This window comes from Polyodon spathula, unplaced genomic scaffold (assembly GCF_017654505.1).
Source record: "Polyodon spathula isolate WHYD16114869_AA unplaced genomic scaffold, ASM1765450v1 scaffolds_1422, whole genome shotgun sequence".
Classification (NCBI taxonomy): domain Eukaryota; kingdom Metazoa; phylum Chordata; class Actinopteri; order Acipenseriformes; family Polyodontidae; genus Polyodon; species Polyodon spathula.
Genome location: NW_024472902.1, coordinates 424,428 through 439,446, shown reverse-complemented (window position 1 = coordinate 439,446; position 15,019 = coordinate 424,428). Strand labels below are relative to the sequence as shown.

The window sequence follows — 15,019 nt, the reverse complement described above, 5'->3', positions numbered from 1 at the left end:
TCTTTGATTGACTCCTAATTTGATTTGAAGTCTCTTTTTGTTTGGTTTTATTCTGAGTCAATGAGATTAATTTGAGTCACTGATCCTCTGGGTTTAAGTCTCCCCGTGTTGTGTTTTTTATTGTTTGCCGGGAGCTCAGCTAGACTCTATCCGCACTTCATTAACCCTGAGCCGGGGACAATCTGAAGTAAGAGCCGGGGGATTTACCAGTATCTTTTCAGATGCAAAAATCTCCGCGCTTTCCGACAAGAATGGGGAGCTTTTGACTTAATTAGCTGCTGTGCACTTCGCAAGAATAACCCTTTTCAGTCATATCAAGGGTATTAGTCTCTTTACACCAACACACATCGTGCTGTAACTACGCCTTTTAATTGTAGAAGTAACTCGGCGTGCAGCGCGTCTTCAAGCTGTCTCAGAATAATGCGTTTTATTACAATTAAACTTCCATGGAAAAACAACATTTAAACATTTCTCACACCGTTGAACGTTCTGTGTTTTTATTATTATTTTTAATTTTGTATACGTACTGTACTTGTAAATTTGTATGCAAAGGCATTCTATCGCTTTTATTTGTTGTAATAGGTTTGTATGAACAGACCAACAAAAAAGCTTTAAACATTTTATATTTTATTTTGTAAAAAATAATGTAGATAAATCTGCATGCATATATATATATATATATATATATATATATATATATATATATATATATATATATATATATATTTGAGTCATTTGAAATCTAGTATATGCGCTTCTGAACTCTGAAACGCTTTCCTTCATTTCTGGTGGACAGACGGCTGTCTTTCTGTAACACGGGCTGCTCTAATGCTGCAGCAGGGAGGGGACCGGGTTGACGACGAGGGTAATACGCATTTATCGAGTTCCAATTATAAGCTATTAAACTCTTTTGTCTAAACGTTAGCAAATCTGTTCTGCCTCCAACTCCCCACACACCAGGTAGAAAGGCTAATGTTTTGGATAGTTTAAGGCAGGCAAGAGTGGGGGAAGGGGTCCAGGCTACTACGCTGACCAGCTGTCCGCTCTCCTGATCCATGAGACAGTGAGCTTCTCCCGGCCGCCAGCTGTTAGCGGTGCCTGGCAGCCACCAGACAACCGACACTCTTTCTATAGGAAAGGGTGGAAACAATCCGTTTCAAATGGGATCATTTAGGGCACTTAAACAATTACACACTTTGACAGTCATTAATATTTCATCGACTTCTATTGTTTATGAAAGAAATAAATGTTGACACAAGCCGTTTGGTGGTTGTATTGTTTCCCTCCTGAGTCGGTATCATTAGTTAAACCGTAATATAGCAGGGAAACTTTACCAGCGAGCTGCCCTGGAGCGGGTACCTACTACACGTTATAGCAGCACCATTGAAGCGTTTGTATATTGTATTTACTTGTGCGCCATGAGGCTATGTTTAGCTTCCTTTAAAAAAAACAAAAAACACATTCAACTTAAAGTTCTGGTTACTGGTACTGATAAGTTCTGGTTTCTTATCACACAAATACTTCCCCTCTGGAATGAATGCATTGTTTTGATGATAAACCGCGTAAAGCATCCACGGCGCCTATAATATTAGAGCGCTCTGCATTTTGTGAACTGTACAGACATGTTTGTCAAGGGTTTTAAAAGAGGAGGCCTTATTAGGGGAGCGCCAGGAAATATGTCAGTTACGCACTTTTAAAGACCTAAAGAAAACGTTGTTTTATGTATGGCTTTATTTTAATATGCGTTTTAAACGTGCGTGCAATTGATGTCACACATACAGTGATTTGGGATTATGTTTGGTAACATGTTTGCTAACATTGAAGCCTGTATCACCCACTTTCAGGAATACCGCTTGCGTCTGTTTTTCGAAATCGACGAATTTAATAAAGAAATCACAATTTACAGTCTTACTCCACGTCTCATCGGATAATTATTTAGTCAGCGTTGAAAACTGTCATTTTCTGTGCCTGTAACGTTTTCAGCGCCTGCCAAACCGCAGTGCAATTCTGCATGGTCTTACACATCTTGTCTGTATATGAGAATGAAATATGTCATTTAATATAAATTAATAAGGCTGAAAGGTTAACTAGATTAATGCATTTATGATAAGAAATGATTAACACCTTAAATCTGAATCCGGTAAGCAAATAATGCAGTAAGTGCACAAGTCTCACTAAACTGTAGACTACAAGGTTTAAAATTGCATATTTATTCATGTGCATGCTTTTCTCAAACCCGAAGACGGGCAGAAATAGGGAGTCGTCCTTACCCGTTATTAAGTGATACGCCGTTTGTTTTCTTAAAGTTAAGCCAGGCTGAATTGTTTTGATTAGAAGTTTATAGTTGCAACACGTTTTCTGTTTTTAACTTCCATGACAGTAAACATATATCTTGGGTGGAAAGGAAAGGCGTCTTTAATAGAATATAGTGTTGCAGTCCTTTGCAAATGCTTCAAAGCTGATTGGCATCCTGCACCTTTCAACCGTCAATGCGGCACGCTTCTATCGGGGATGACGCCAAGTCTTTAGAATTGTGGAATTCCAGATTGACCGGACCCTTTAATCTCTGCTGGTTTGCGCCGGGCACAGACAGGGGACTCATGCAGAAATTACCAAATAAATACACAGTGTCGCCTATTTTAACATTCACATTTATATATAATCACAGTTGTCTTTTATTAAACAGGACTTATAATTGTTTATTTCAATGTTTTTAATAAATAATAATAATAATAATAATAATAATAATAATAATAATAATAATAATATATTTTGTGAATTGAAAAAAAAAGTTCTTAGAAATGGGTTTGGAAAAATGAATTGTGTTCTTTTATAGCCTAATATATGGGAGAGCAGTAACTTCATATTTTGACATACCTATTGCTATTTATTTTTAAAACATTAAAACAAAAAACAAAAAGTGTGCTTTTATAACAATGCGCAATTTGGCTTCTAGCAAGGCCGTTTAGGGTAGGTGTGCAGAAATAAAAAGTCTGTAGTCAAGCCGTGTGCTAAAACGCAAATGGATGCAAGCTGACCATCCAGTAACAAGCCCGGCTCTATCACACTGTGGATTTCAATCTACAGTCCTGTAAGAAGCCCTGCTCTATCACACTGTGGATTTCAATCTACAGTCCTGTAAGAAGCCCTGCTCTATCACACTGTGGATTTCAATCTACAGTCCTGTAAGAAGCCCTGCTCTATCACACTGTGGATTTCAATCTACAGTCCTGTAAGAAGCCCTGCTCTATCACACTGTGGATTTCAATCTACAGTCCTGTAAGAAGCCCTGCTCTATCACGCTGTGGATTTCAATCTACAGTCCTGTAAGAAGCCCTGCTCTATCACACTGTGGATTTCAATCTACAGTCCTGTAAGAAGCCCTGCTCTATCACACTGTGGATTTCAATCTACAGTCCTGTAAGAAGCCCTGCTCTATCACACTGTGGATTTCAATCTACAGTCCTGTAAGAAGCCCTGCTCTATCACACTGTGGATTTCAATCTACAGTCCTGTAAGAAGCCCTGCTCTATCACACTGTGGATTTCAATCTACAGTCCTGTAAGAAGCCCTGCTCTATCACACTGTGGATTTCAATCTACAGTCCTGTAAGAAGCCCTGCTCTATCACACTGTGGATTTCAATCTACAGTCCTGTAAGAAGCCCTGCTCTATCACGCTGTGGATTTCAATCTACAGTCCTGTAAGAAGCCCTGCTCTATCACACTGTGGATTTAAAATCACCAGCTGGAAGGGTCCTATATAGGGTAGCATGCATTTAATTATTTGAGCCTATATTTCTGTAGGATTGCTTTCTGACTATGCGCACTGCTTCAAAACTGCAATGGCATCACATTTTAGTATGCATTAAATGTACATTTCAAAGGATGTACTTCATAAGCCTTTTAAAAAAGTGATTATAAAACTTACTGAAGTTATTTGGACAAAAGTTCACCATCCCATCTTTATTTTGTATAGCTCTTGTTTTTTTTTTTTTTTTTGATGTATTGTGTTTTAATAGATTCTAATAAATTAATAATTTATAATTTACAGTGTGCTAAGAGACTAGCACAAGCTAGTACGCGTGTTCATTTACCCCACGTTCATTTGCACGCTACAGTTATGATCATTTTGCAGATACAGTGATTTCATTATTTATGAACCCTTTTAGAATTGAGGGGTTCTGTGGGAGTTCTAAGCACAATCTTTGAGATTCCAACGGAACCCTAATTTAGTTCAGATTCTACGATCCATTCTTACATTGAGCCGCAGAGGGTTGTGTGCTCAGTACTGGTCGCAGTGTGAGAGAACCAAGAGATCCGAATTCCGCTTCGTTTGGAAGGTTTGGTTTGTTCCATGACCTCATTGTGTTTTATTTTGTTTTTTTCATTGTTGTTTATTTCCTGTTGCTGGGCATTGTAATCCCAAATATCTCTACTGGTAATGCACGCACTGACACTAACCCATTAAATCACAGTTCAACAGGTCCAAAAGTTCAGCAGCGGCGTACAGGTAAAAGCAGAATAAGCAAAATCTTCGGGGACCAAGCAGTGCAAGGGGCCCCGATTCAGGGGAGTTATCTTTATTTTTTTTAACTTATAATTTTGTAGTATTGTACTGATTTTTAAAAATAGGCTATGTATTTTTTTTTTTCGATGAAAGCGACCCTGAAATCACAAATGTAGTAACAGATTGCGACGGGCGTCAAAGCTCAGAAACCACATGCGCAGCCCTCGCTAAAACAAGTTTATGAGTTCACAGGAGGAAAGAAGTTTGGCTGGTTCACGAATTGAACTGCTTATTAATAAAAACAACTATTGGTGCACATTTATAAACAGCAGCGTTTCCTGTGACAGGAGGGTCTTCACGGGGCAGTCAGCTTAAACATGCAAAACATATTGCCGTTTATGGGCCCCAATCAACTCAAATCTATCTATCTCTATCTATCTATCTACTCCACTGTTCTCAGTAAAACGGAGTCTGGTTGTTTTTTGTATGTAAGAATTTTATTTGTACATTTAAAAAAGTAATTCTCTTGAAGTAAAATTCCCCATTCTGTCTAAACCAGTTTTTGTTTTAGTTTTTTTAATGGGGAAAAAAAACTTAAATATACAGAAATACGAGAACCACTTCACAATATGAGCCGTTTCACAAATAAATAGTTTCAGTATACATTTTCACCAAGAAAAAAAAAAAAAAAAACAATTTACACTGTTGTTACACATCAATATTCATAAATATTAACCCGCTCACTGGAGAGAACGCCTCGTCACGACAGACGATTCAGGCGCAAAGGGTTAATCGATTGCCTAATTATTATTAGTCGATTGTTTAATTATTAACAATCCCCCCCCCCTTCAAGTTCACCCCTTCTGGTTCCTATTAGCACAGGGGTTTGCTCAGGAGACTTCACAGAGACGCGGGGTAAACTGTGTTATCAAATAATCCGTGCAAAAAAAAACCGTACATCGCCTCTGTAGCTGAATATATAAATAATTCTGGAACTTACAATAAATAAACCTTACAAAAATAATACATATACGGACACCTGGTTTGTTTAATAAAATAAAATGAAAGAAAAGATTACCAAAAATCAAGTTTTGAAATAAATGTGCTTGCACCAGAGCAGACGAACAAGCGTTCCTAATAGAGCTTCTGTTTCTCTCTCTAACACGTGATAATGTGAAGTTATATATATATATATATATATATATATATATATATATATATATAATTTTAATTATGCAGTTTCACTGCCACCAAATTATGTTTTTTGTTTGATAACAGGAAAGTTTTAAAAGCGATACTATTTATTTATTCAAATTACTTGTATTGAATTGAAGAAATGCGCTGAAGAATGTTTTATAAACCGATCCTTTAGTTCACCACGTTGAAAACCGATCCTTTAGTTCACCACGTTGAAAAGGACAAACTCAGTAGCCAAATTTGGGATCTGTTTTAAAATGGCTACACGTGCAGTAGACACTGTAAAATAAATAATAATAATAATAATAATAATAATAATAATAATAATAATAATAATAATAATAATAATAATAATAATAATAATAATAATGGCTTGCACACAATTCCATTTGGAGTTTTTTTAATTATTATTGTTGTTCTCGCATAACGACTGTGTTGTTCTCGTCATTGAGACAGAAGAAGCTGCTGGTGTCTTCATGTAAGCGTGGCGGGCTGATAGCGCATCAAGAAAGTGCTTTTATGTGATGCTTCCCTCCTGTTTATAAGGGCTTGTAGCTGCAAGCTCCGTGACTGGCATTTTGAAGTCAACACTATAGGAAGTAGTTTATAGTGTCAAATTAATACATTTATTTTAACTGAAAAAAATATAATACAATACAAAATCATGCCTATATGAATGTCCTTTTTAAACAAAAGACCCCTGCCTCGATTGGAGGGGAGTGTTGCGACAGGTTGCAGAAATCTTACAAACTCTGTGCGTTTTAAGGTGAACTTGTCAACCTTTGTTTCCTGTAATATAAATATATGAGTTCTATTTATTATGAAGTGTTAGTGCAGGATCCTTGCTGTCGCTGTTCGTCTGCTGTGCATTAACCCCGTTGAAATGTATGTTGGTCTGTATGACACGTTAGAAATACAAATTATGGGATTTCTTTCAAAGTATTATTATAATTTTTTTTTGTAATATACAGGCCATGTTTCTGCCTCTGTTTTTTTTTTTTTTTTAAAAAGACAAATTAAATAAAAAACACATATTTGTAGGTTGAGCTGAAACAAATAAAATAAAATACCTCAGATTTATTTTTCCCCTCAAAAAAAACAAACAAAAAAAAAATGTGCGGGAGTATTAGTTCAAAATATTATTATTATTTTTTTTATTTTTTTTAGAGTTCTGTGTGGTTTAAAAGTTTTGTAATGTAACCACAGTTTCTGAAAAAAACAGTTAAAATGCTTCTCTTTTTTCCCCATAAATAAAGTTCGGAGCAGCCGTGTGTTGACAGTGTCTTTCAGGGCAGCTCACCGCGGCTGCGCGGCCCGGGAGAGGACTCCAGCAAGCGAGGGGAGAGACTGGGGAGGTTCGCTTCCTCCTTGCAGGCCGTGGAGCAGGATTCTTGGGACGAGGGGCCGCTGCAGAGCCGGGGGAGGAGCGGACGGGCCCCGGTACAGGTACAGGGCTGCCCCGGGGTCTAGGTTTGACACCAGGCTCTGCGGATAGAAATAGGGCGACGGAAACATCCTTTGCAAGGCCGAGTAATTCCCAGCTTCTGCTAAAAGTTCGAGTCCCACTGCGGTCTGTCTCTTCCATTTTGTCCTTTGTGGTAGAAAAAAAAGAGAAACACATTAATACATATACTATAGGCTAGGTATATAGTAAACAAAGAAAAATAATAATTACTCTATAATGTAATTACAATTCACAAAGGCACGTTTTTTTTTTCCTTTTTAGTTCATTTTGCTTTTGCGGCTGAAATGCTGGTTTAAGCTTCGTTTTCTTTACCTGCGTATTAATAGTCGCAATACGACCCCGGCTGTTTCAGCCATGAATTAGACTGCATTATTGTCTCTCATTTATTTTCTCCTTTTCCTGTACTGGTTGGCCCAGATAAAAAGTACACTGAAGCATATTATTGGATAGGCTAATAAACAAACCCGTAATTCAATTTGAACTTTTCCACACATTGACATATCTGAGACCCCGAGCAACCAGTGTGTGTAATAATAATAATAATAATAATAATAATAATAATAATAATAATAATAATAATAATAATAATAATAATAACCTTGCCTCTGCAATTGGTCCAGTGGCGTGAAGGCAAACTAACCGGGCCAAATGCCTGTATGGCGCTATACACGGATATATTTATGTATTTATATATTTACACGATATACGCGCTTTCCTTTGGCTTACATCAGCAAATGAATGAATGGGTGAAACACGTTTTTTTTTTTATTGTAGAATGTAATCATTAATAATAAAACATTATTAGGGCCGCGTTGTTTAATATCAACGGCCTCTACTGTATTTACCAGTTTCATTTTGTACCGGATCCAAATAGCCATTTAGTTTCGGCTAAACCGTTCAGTATCCTTTAGAGTTTTCAAAGCCACGCAGGCGCTCTGAGCTCTCCCGGAGTGGACGATATTCTGTATATAACAGATCTATTTATGCGGGGTTGTTTTTTTCTATAATAAAAGAGACAGAAACTGTAATATATTGGTGTGAAATTCAAACTTTAGAGCCGAACCGAGCAGCTGTTCGGAAAACTGTTCTTCTTGTGGTTTGTTTAATAACCCTATGGCCAATAGCCCTTCATTAATAGCAATCGATTATGCTCATGTCAGATTGTCACAGACAGTTGAAAGCAATTCGCACAGGTAAATAATTCAGAATTATAATAATTGTGTAATTACAGTACGAGGGGTTGAATAATGCATGCGCCGCATGCAGTCAATCACATGCATTATTCATTCTTAAATGTGTTCTGCTTTTATATGTGTTTCATGCCGTTTTACAAGTGTTTAATAAGCATGTTGATAACATTGCACTTTAAAATTGGGCAGAGTAGCTTTCATAAACCCGTGCTTTTTCATCGCTTTCCTCTTCGTTTGCACTAAAGACCAGTCCAGCCAGCACACTTGCGCCAGTGTTCGGCTGAAATCGTTGTGCTGGTCGGCGTTCGTTTTCCTTTTCGCTTGCAGTCCCTCGCGTTGTATTTATTAATCGCCTGCACGCCTGATCCCCACCTTGCTTTCTTTGTGTCCTAAAGCAAGGACAGCGGTGTTGAAATCAGAGGCACGTCAAACACGGATCTAGGTGCAGGCGTGAGCTGCTTTGTAAAATGCGTCTGAATTAACGGCCTGTTCTTTTGAACTAGTGTTCGCTCGATATCACTGTTTCGCTTTTATGCTCGTATCATATATGCATTTAGGTTATCGTGTCTGGCTGTACCCACCTGCCAGCTGTTCCCAGTTTACGCCCATTCGTTGCCCCCCCCCCCCCCCCCCTTACTGGGGTACGTTTAACTGCTGGTTACCTTTTAAAAACGACTGAGGGGGTAAGCCGTGTAATTATGCAACTTGAAAAGATTTAAAGACTCCGCTCGGAGGCTGTCTTTCGCGACACTTTAAGCTTTTGTAAGGTGTAGCTGCTGGGCCCCTTTATTTGGCCTCCTTTGCTTAAATCATCCGACTAGATAGAAGGCTGCAGCTGTCAAGAGGGTCGGAGATAACTTTATTAAGAGTGATCTGCAGAGGCTCAAGTTTATGACATGAAATCAGAGAGCTGCGTGGCTCTGTGCGAGGAATCGCGTTATTCTTTACCCAGTTTGACGCTGCTGTACTGGAACGCCGATCTGGAACGCCTGCTATTGTCAAGGTTCTCTACAGAACGCACACGCTGACGATTCCAAGTGTGACGCGTTATGGCTGGAGATGTGGTTCTTTGGTTGCGTTTTGCGTTTAACCCTTTATTGATATCCCAAAGTTGTTCAGTCAAAATAATCCAGTAATCTTCGTTCTCCAAAAGAATGCACGCATGTCGTTTTTGGATAAGAACCTATGATTTGATCCTGCCCCTAACACTAAGCGGTCGAATGACGCAGTCTCAGTCGGGCTCACTCCGCGCTCCCTCTTACCTCCTGTTCTGGTACCACGTTTTGACCTGCGTGTCTGTGAGGTTGAGAGACGCCGCCAGTTCCATGCGATCCTGCACGCTCAGGTACTTCTGCCTCTCGAAGCTGCGCTCCAGCTGAGCCAGCTGGTGGTCTGTGAACGCGGTCCGCGCTTTGCGGGGCTTCTTGAGCCGGACCGAGGGGCTGTCCCGGCTGCTGCATATCTCCCGGTCGCCTTCCTCTTTCACTGAAAACGCATTTAGTTTGATTGTTAGGAACGAACAAGAATAAATACTGCTGCATATCTCCCGGTCGCCTTCCTCTTTCACTGAAAACGCATTTAGTTTGATTGTTAGGAACGAACAAGAATAAATACACAACAAAACATTCATGCAAAAAAAATAAAAAAAAAATAAAATAAAAATTATAACAAGCTAAGCCCGAAAGCAAAATACAGAAACGGGATTCAGAGAATTAGTTAGAAAGATAAACCCGTAAGGCAGACAAAACAGTATTCTGTATTGGCCAAATGCCATTAAAAAAAAACAAAAAAACGATAAGAATAACACAACAATGTTATGCAAGCGTTTTAATACGCATTGCATGTAGATGCGTCTATAATGGTTAATTTGGTTACCCTTAACTTTACTGTGCGTGTGCAGTATACTCTCAGACAATTACACAATATCTGTGTTTGGTTCCTCAAAGATTTAGTTTGGTTGTATAAAATAATGGCTTTATTTTAAACACGATTTTGCTTGTAAGTTATTGGAGGCTAATATATTGAGTTGAATGACTTCTTATCCCAACCCTGTGTCTAATTAATTTAATAAAAAGTTATACAAAGAAAAAACACAGGAGGTGCAGATACTGTAGTGATGATTACTGTACTCTTAATGCTGTGTTAATAATATTATTATTGTGTATTATTATTATTATATTATCTCACATCCTATCGTATTAATTTACACCAAAAAGAGTGTAGGATAGCACATCCTAACGTTAAAATGTGTTTTTTAATATTTTGTTAATGACCAAATTCATTCATTTTGTCCCTGGCCCTTAAGTGGCTTTTATATATATATATATATATATATATATATATATATATAGATATATAATATATATAATATATATATATATATATATATGCGCGAATCCTCGCAGAAGTAGAGGGACAGAAAAGCCTCTGATAAGCTCTCAGATTGCACTCATTTTGTGTTTTGTTTTTCGGCTGTTTGAAGAACAGCGACACGGGGGAGCGAGCGAGTTGAATTAGAGTTGATGTGTCTCTCCACGAGCACAATAATCCGGTTAATTGAGCCACGAGGGATCCAAACCCGTCAAGCAAGACTGGAGAATCTTCCCAGAGACGCGGATAACCCGCAACCAAGACCGCAAACGCGAATAGAGAGGGACAAACTGCACCGAATCCCTCAAATATATTAGGAGCCTGACGCTGCAAATCACTGCGTGTACACTGTGCAGCAAAGATGCAGTGCTGGGCTTCATGAAAACGCATTTAACACACACACAGACTAAGCTATTATTATTATTATTATTATTATTATTTATTATTATTATTATTGTTGTTGTTGTTGTTGTTGTTGTTGTTGTTGTTGTGCAGCATTAATTCCAAATATTTGTAGAACATTTTCTTGTGAATTTAAATCCACTAATCTTACTTTAAACATTTTAGTTCAATAAGTGACCAAAATATTTAAAAATTTAACACCAAACATTTTAATTTTCAATTAACAATATTTATATATACATATATATATTGTATATATATATAATATATATATCAATATATATTATTATATATATATATATATATATATAAATATAATATATATAATTATATAATACCACAATTGTATAATAGATATAATCAATAATACCAGAGACGTTCTAAAATGAGTGTTATTATTGCTTCTGTTATTTTATTATTATTATTATTATTATTATTATTATTATTATTAATAATATAATAATAATAATAATAATAATAATAATAATAATAATAATAATAATAATGCATCTGCTTTGTCGTTTAAAGCACCGTTGTGACAGACGGAGCGGCTCTTGCCAGTCAGTGAGAGATGCGGAGAATAGAAAGGTTTGTTTGTGTGTGTTTTTCTGTACAGTGTATCTCCGCTCTAGTTTTCAGTGTCGTTGCAGTTTCTTGTTTTCCGTGCTGAAGACACTTTGAGTCGGGGGCTGCGCCGCCTCATTATCTTGTCAATGAAGAAGGACGGATTTCCCGGTCCGGATTTTGGGAAGATTTAAAAAGACGCATCTTTGTGAAGGGCTGTCTCCTGGGCTTCACTGTCAATCTGTTTATTTTATTTTATTTTTTTGCAAACATAAACGGTCGCTTCAGAACCCCCCCCCCCCCCCCCCCCCTTTTTTTTTGACAACACAAATGAAACCATTTTAAAATTGATCAAGCGATTCTTTTTTTGTTAAGTCCTTCTACTCCTGAGAACATTTTTAAATATCTGTTGCACTTACAAACTAATAATATAGACGATTATGAATGCTGAATAGTGAAGGGATTGGATCGATATAATATAACATACAAAATAACCCACTGAGCTCAAACACTTGATGATGGCGTGTGTGTGTGTGTGTGTGTGTGTGTGTGTGTTGTACTGTTATGTGTTAAATTATTATTTACTAATATTTACCCATTAAGATAATAGCATATTATCTTTTTTGCTTATAAGTAATGAAAGAGAAAAATAAATCATTTTTGAAACCTCATGTTAAAAAGTGTTACTTTTCAAATATTATTTGAACATAATGCGCAGGCTCCTGTTGGAATTTTACGTCTGCAAATTTCTACAAAACCAGATTAATATTCGCTCTCTCTATTTTTTTTTTAATGAATTTGTAAAGCGAGATCTTGTAAAATATTTAAGCACGGGTCTGTGTTTAATTTAGATTTGCAAGCTTTAATCCTCCTATCTGTTATCAATTTGAAAGAAACGATGTCTCAGTTTGGATTCTGTGCTTCGTAAGGTTTAAACACGATCGTTTATTAACACTTTAAACACGAATAGAGGCGTAATAAACAGCAAGGGAGTGCGCCGGCTTTCCTGTTTTAAACAGTCCTGTAGCCTCCCGTTTCTTTTACTTTCTTGATGTTGTTATTAAAATAACCAGCCTAGCTTTAAACAGTGCTGCATTTTACTAAAACGGAGGACTTCTAACCATGTGTTTTAATTACTGTCTGCAAAATTATTTTATCTCAGATAAAATGATCATATATATATATATATATATATATATATATATATATATATATATATATATATATATATATATATATATATATATATATATATATTATATATCTAAACGGTTATCAATACAAAACAGAACAAGCTGAATAAAAACTTATTGACAGCTGAGCCAAACTCTCAACTGCGCTCAAAACACCGGAAGCGTTAAGTGTGTTTTCTTAAAATCTGGATGCTATCATGCGTTACCGTTCTCGTTAGATGGCAGATCAAATGTATATGTTGCTTGCTCTGTAATCCCGCTTACCTCTATACTCTGTATCTGAGGAGGAATTGCTGTGGATTTTGTCCGCTTTGTCTATAAAGTCGTCTGAGATTTTAGACGCCAGGCGCCCTGGATCTTGAGTCGGTTGGCAATTACTGGAATACGGGGCGCAGGCTGCCAGCGGCTTGCAGTCCGCTAAAATGTCTCTGATGAGGAACGAAGAGGTGACGGTCCTGGGCTGTGAGCCGCCCGACACCTGCCCGCGTTGGGGATGGGAGTCCAACCCGAGGGGGTGACCTTGTCTTTGCACGGCAGCTTCAACGCACTCCCGCCTCGGGGAAGGAGGAGACGAGCAGCCGCTTCCCAGGTCGGAGCCCGGGCTGGGAACTAACGGGGATCTGCATTCTGCCATCAAACTGTCCCCTTTGGATAAAACGGGACTTCCTGGTCTGTGGGACAGTAAAGAGTCGATCCCGAAACTGGAACCGTTGGCAGAGGCCTCCATTTCCAAAAACTGCTGGACTTTCTTTAGACTAGCATTTGGAGTCTCTGCCGGCAGACAATTTCAACGCAGGATCTACGCGTGGGTATAAAACAAATAAACGGGTAATTCAAGCCACTCCAAATCTGAAAGCACTAGATGGAATATTCCTCAATCTTTCTTCTCCAAGGGAAAAAAAAACTTTTTTTTTTCAAACTTTGGAATTGAAAAACAATAATAATAAAACAAACACAAAAAAAGTCCAGACGTCCCTTGTAGACATAAACTTACAAAACAAATCAATGCTGCTTTTCAGCTACGTTGTCCGTGTATCATTTAAAAATCGATACCGTTTGGAAGCATTTTCCAGCTGCAGACTTTAATTGATTTTCCAGAAATCCCCCCCAAAAAAAAAATCTTCAAGCAGAAGCTTGAAAAAAATAGTGATGCAGTTTATTTTCAGATGATATTAAAGTAATAAGTATTAATGGATTTTTTAAAAATATATATATATAATTGTTAATTTTGATAAAGAGGATCCCCGAGCTGATAGTGAAGGACAGACTTCAGAACCGCGGACAGCGACCGGCGCGGTCAAAGTCAATGGGAATTCACTGACGACATGAGCGGTTTCGAGGAAGCAGCTAACAGTGCTGAAAAATTAATTAGATCAGATATAGCTGGCTGCAGTGGCCTTATTGAGGAGAGAGAGAGAGAGAGAGAGAGAGAGAGAGAGAGAGAGAGAGAGAGAGAGAGAGAGAGAGAGAGAGAGAGAGAGAGAGAGAGAAAGAAAGGCGGTTCCACATTCAGAGTCATGGACAGTCGAGATCGGAAAACAGACAGTGACTAGCCCAGAGGTAAAACGGACAAGTGACTAGCCCAGAGGTAAAACGGGTTAAACACAAACACCAGCCAGCTAATGCCTACCGGTGACACTTTCCCTAAAAAATGAAGCTGTGTCGCGCACACAAGCGAGGTTTTAAAGGTGTCCCGTCCACGCGTGTCCCGAGCGGCGGCCTGCCATTGGCTGGATCGTCTTTTTTTGGATGATGACTCGCCTGCGATGAGGAGGCAACTCGAACCCCCCCCCCCCTCACTTTGATTAAAACAGGCACTGAATTAATTAGGAGCCCCAGATCCAACTGGTTACTGGCAATTTCCACACTGTTTGCTTTCATTACATCATTGATGAGGCTTATAATGGGGTTGTTATCTGGAGAGGCTGGATCTCTCTCTACCCCTCCGCTTCCAGCAGTATTTATTTAAAAACTTGACACGCTTTACTTGGCTGGAGTTCTTCGTCTTTACCTCCTCTTCTACTTCTACTGTCATCTGATCCTCCCCGGTCATTAATTGCAGTTAGCAGAACCAGTATTGCAGTTTTTATAACTTTACCCGCATGTATGAATGTCTGTATTTGTATTTAT

At 38.1% G+C, this 15,019-nt stretch overlaps 1 protein-coding gene across 1 annotated transcript; it reads right to left on the bottom strand.

Annotated features, from left to right (window-relative positions):
- Positions 1 to 6,799: 6,799 nt before the first annotated feature.
- On the bottom strand, positions 6,800 to 14,544 carry barhl1a (BarH-like homeobox 1a). Its single transcript, XM_041242708.1, has 3 exons — positions 13,154 to 14,544; positions 9,623 to 9,845; positions 6,800 to 7,296 (listed from the first exon to the last, which is right to left on the bottom strand). Exons 1-3 carry the CDS (start codon positions 13,614 to 13,616, stop codon positions 7,002 to 7,004), a joined length of 981 nt encoding a protein of 326 aa, XP_041098642.1. The 5' UTR covers positions 13,617 to 14,544; the 3' UTR covers positions 6,800 to 7,001.
- Positions 14,545 to 15,019: the final 475 nt, after the last annotated feature.

Excerpts from the sequence above, each read along its gene's own strand:
- barhl1a (XM_041242708.1), bottom strand. The coding sequence starts at position 13,616 with ATGGAGGCCTCTGCCAACGGTTCCAGTTTCGGGATCGACTCTTTACTG. Across the intron at positions 9,846-13,153 it reads CTCAGATACAGAGTATAGAG|TGAAAGAGGAAGGCGACCGG; the intron begins GTAAGCGGGATT and ends ATGCGTTTTCAG. Across the intron at positions 7,297-9,622 it reads ACGTGGTACCAGAACAGGAG|GACAAAATGGAAGAGACAGA; the intron begins GTAAGAGGGAGC and ends TCTACCACAAAG.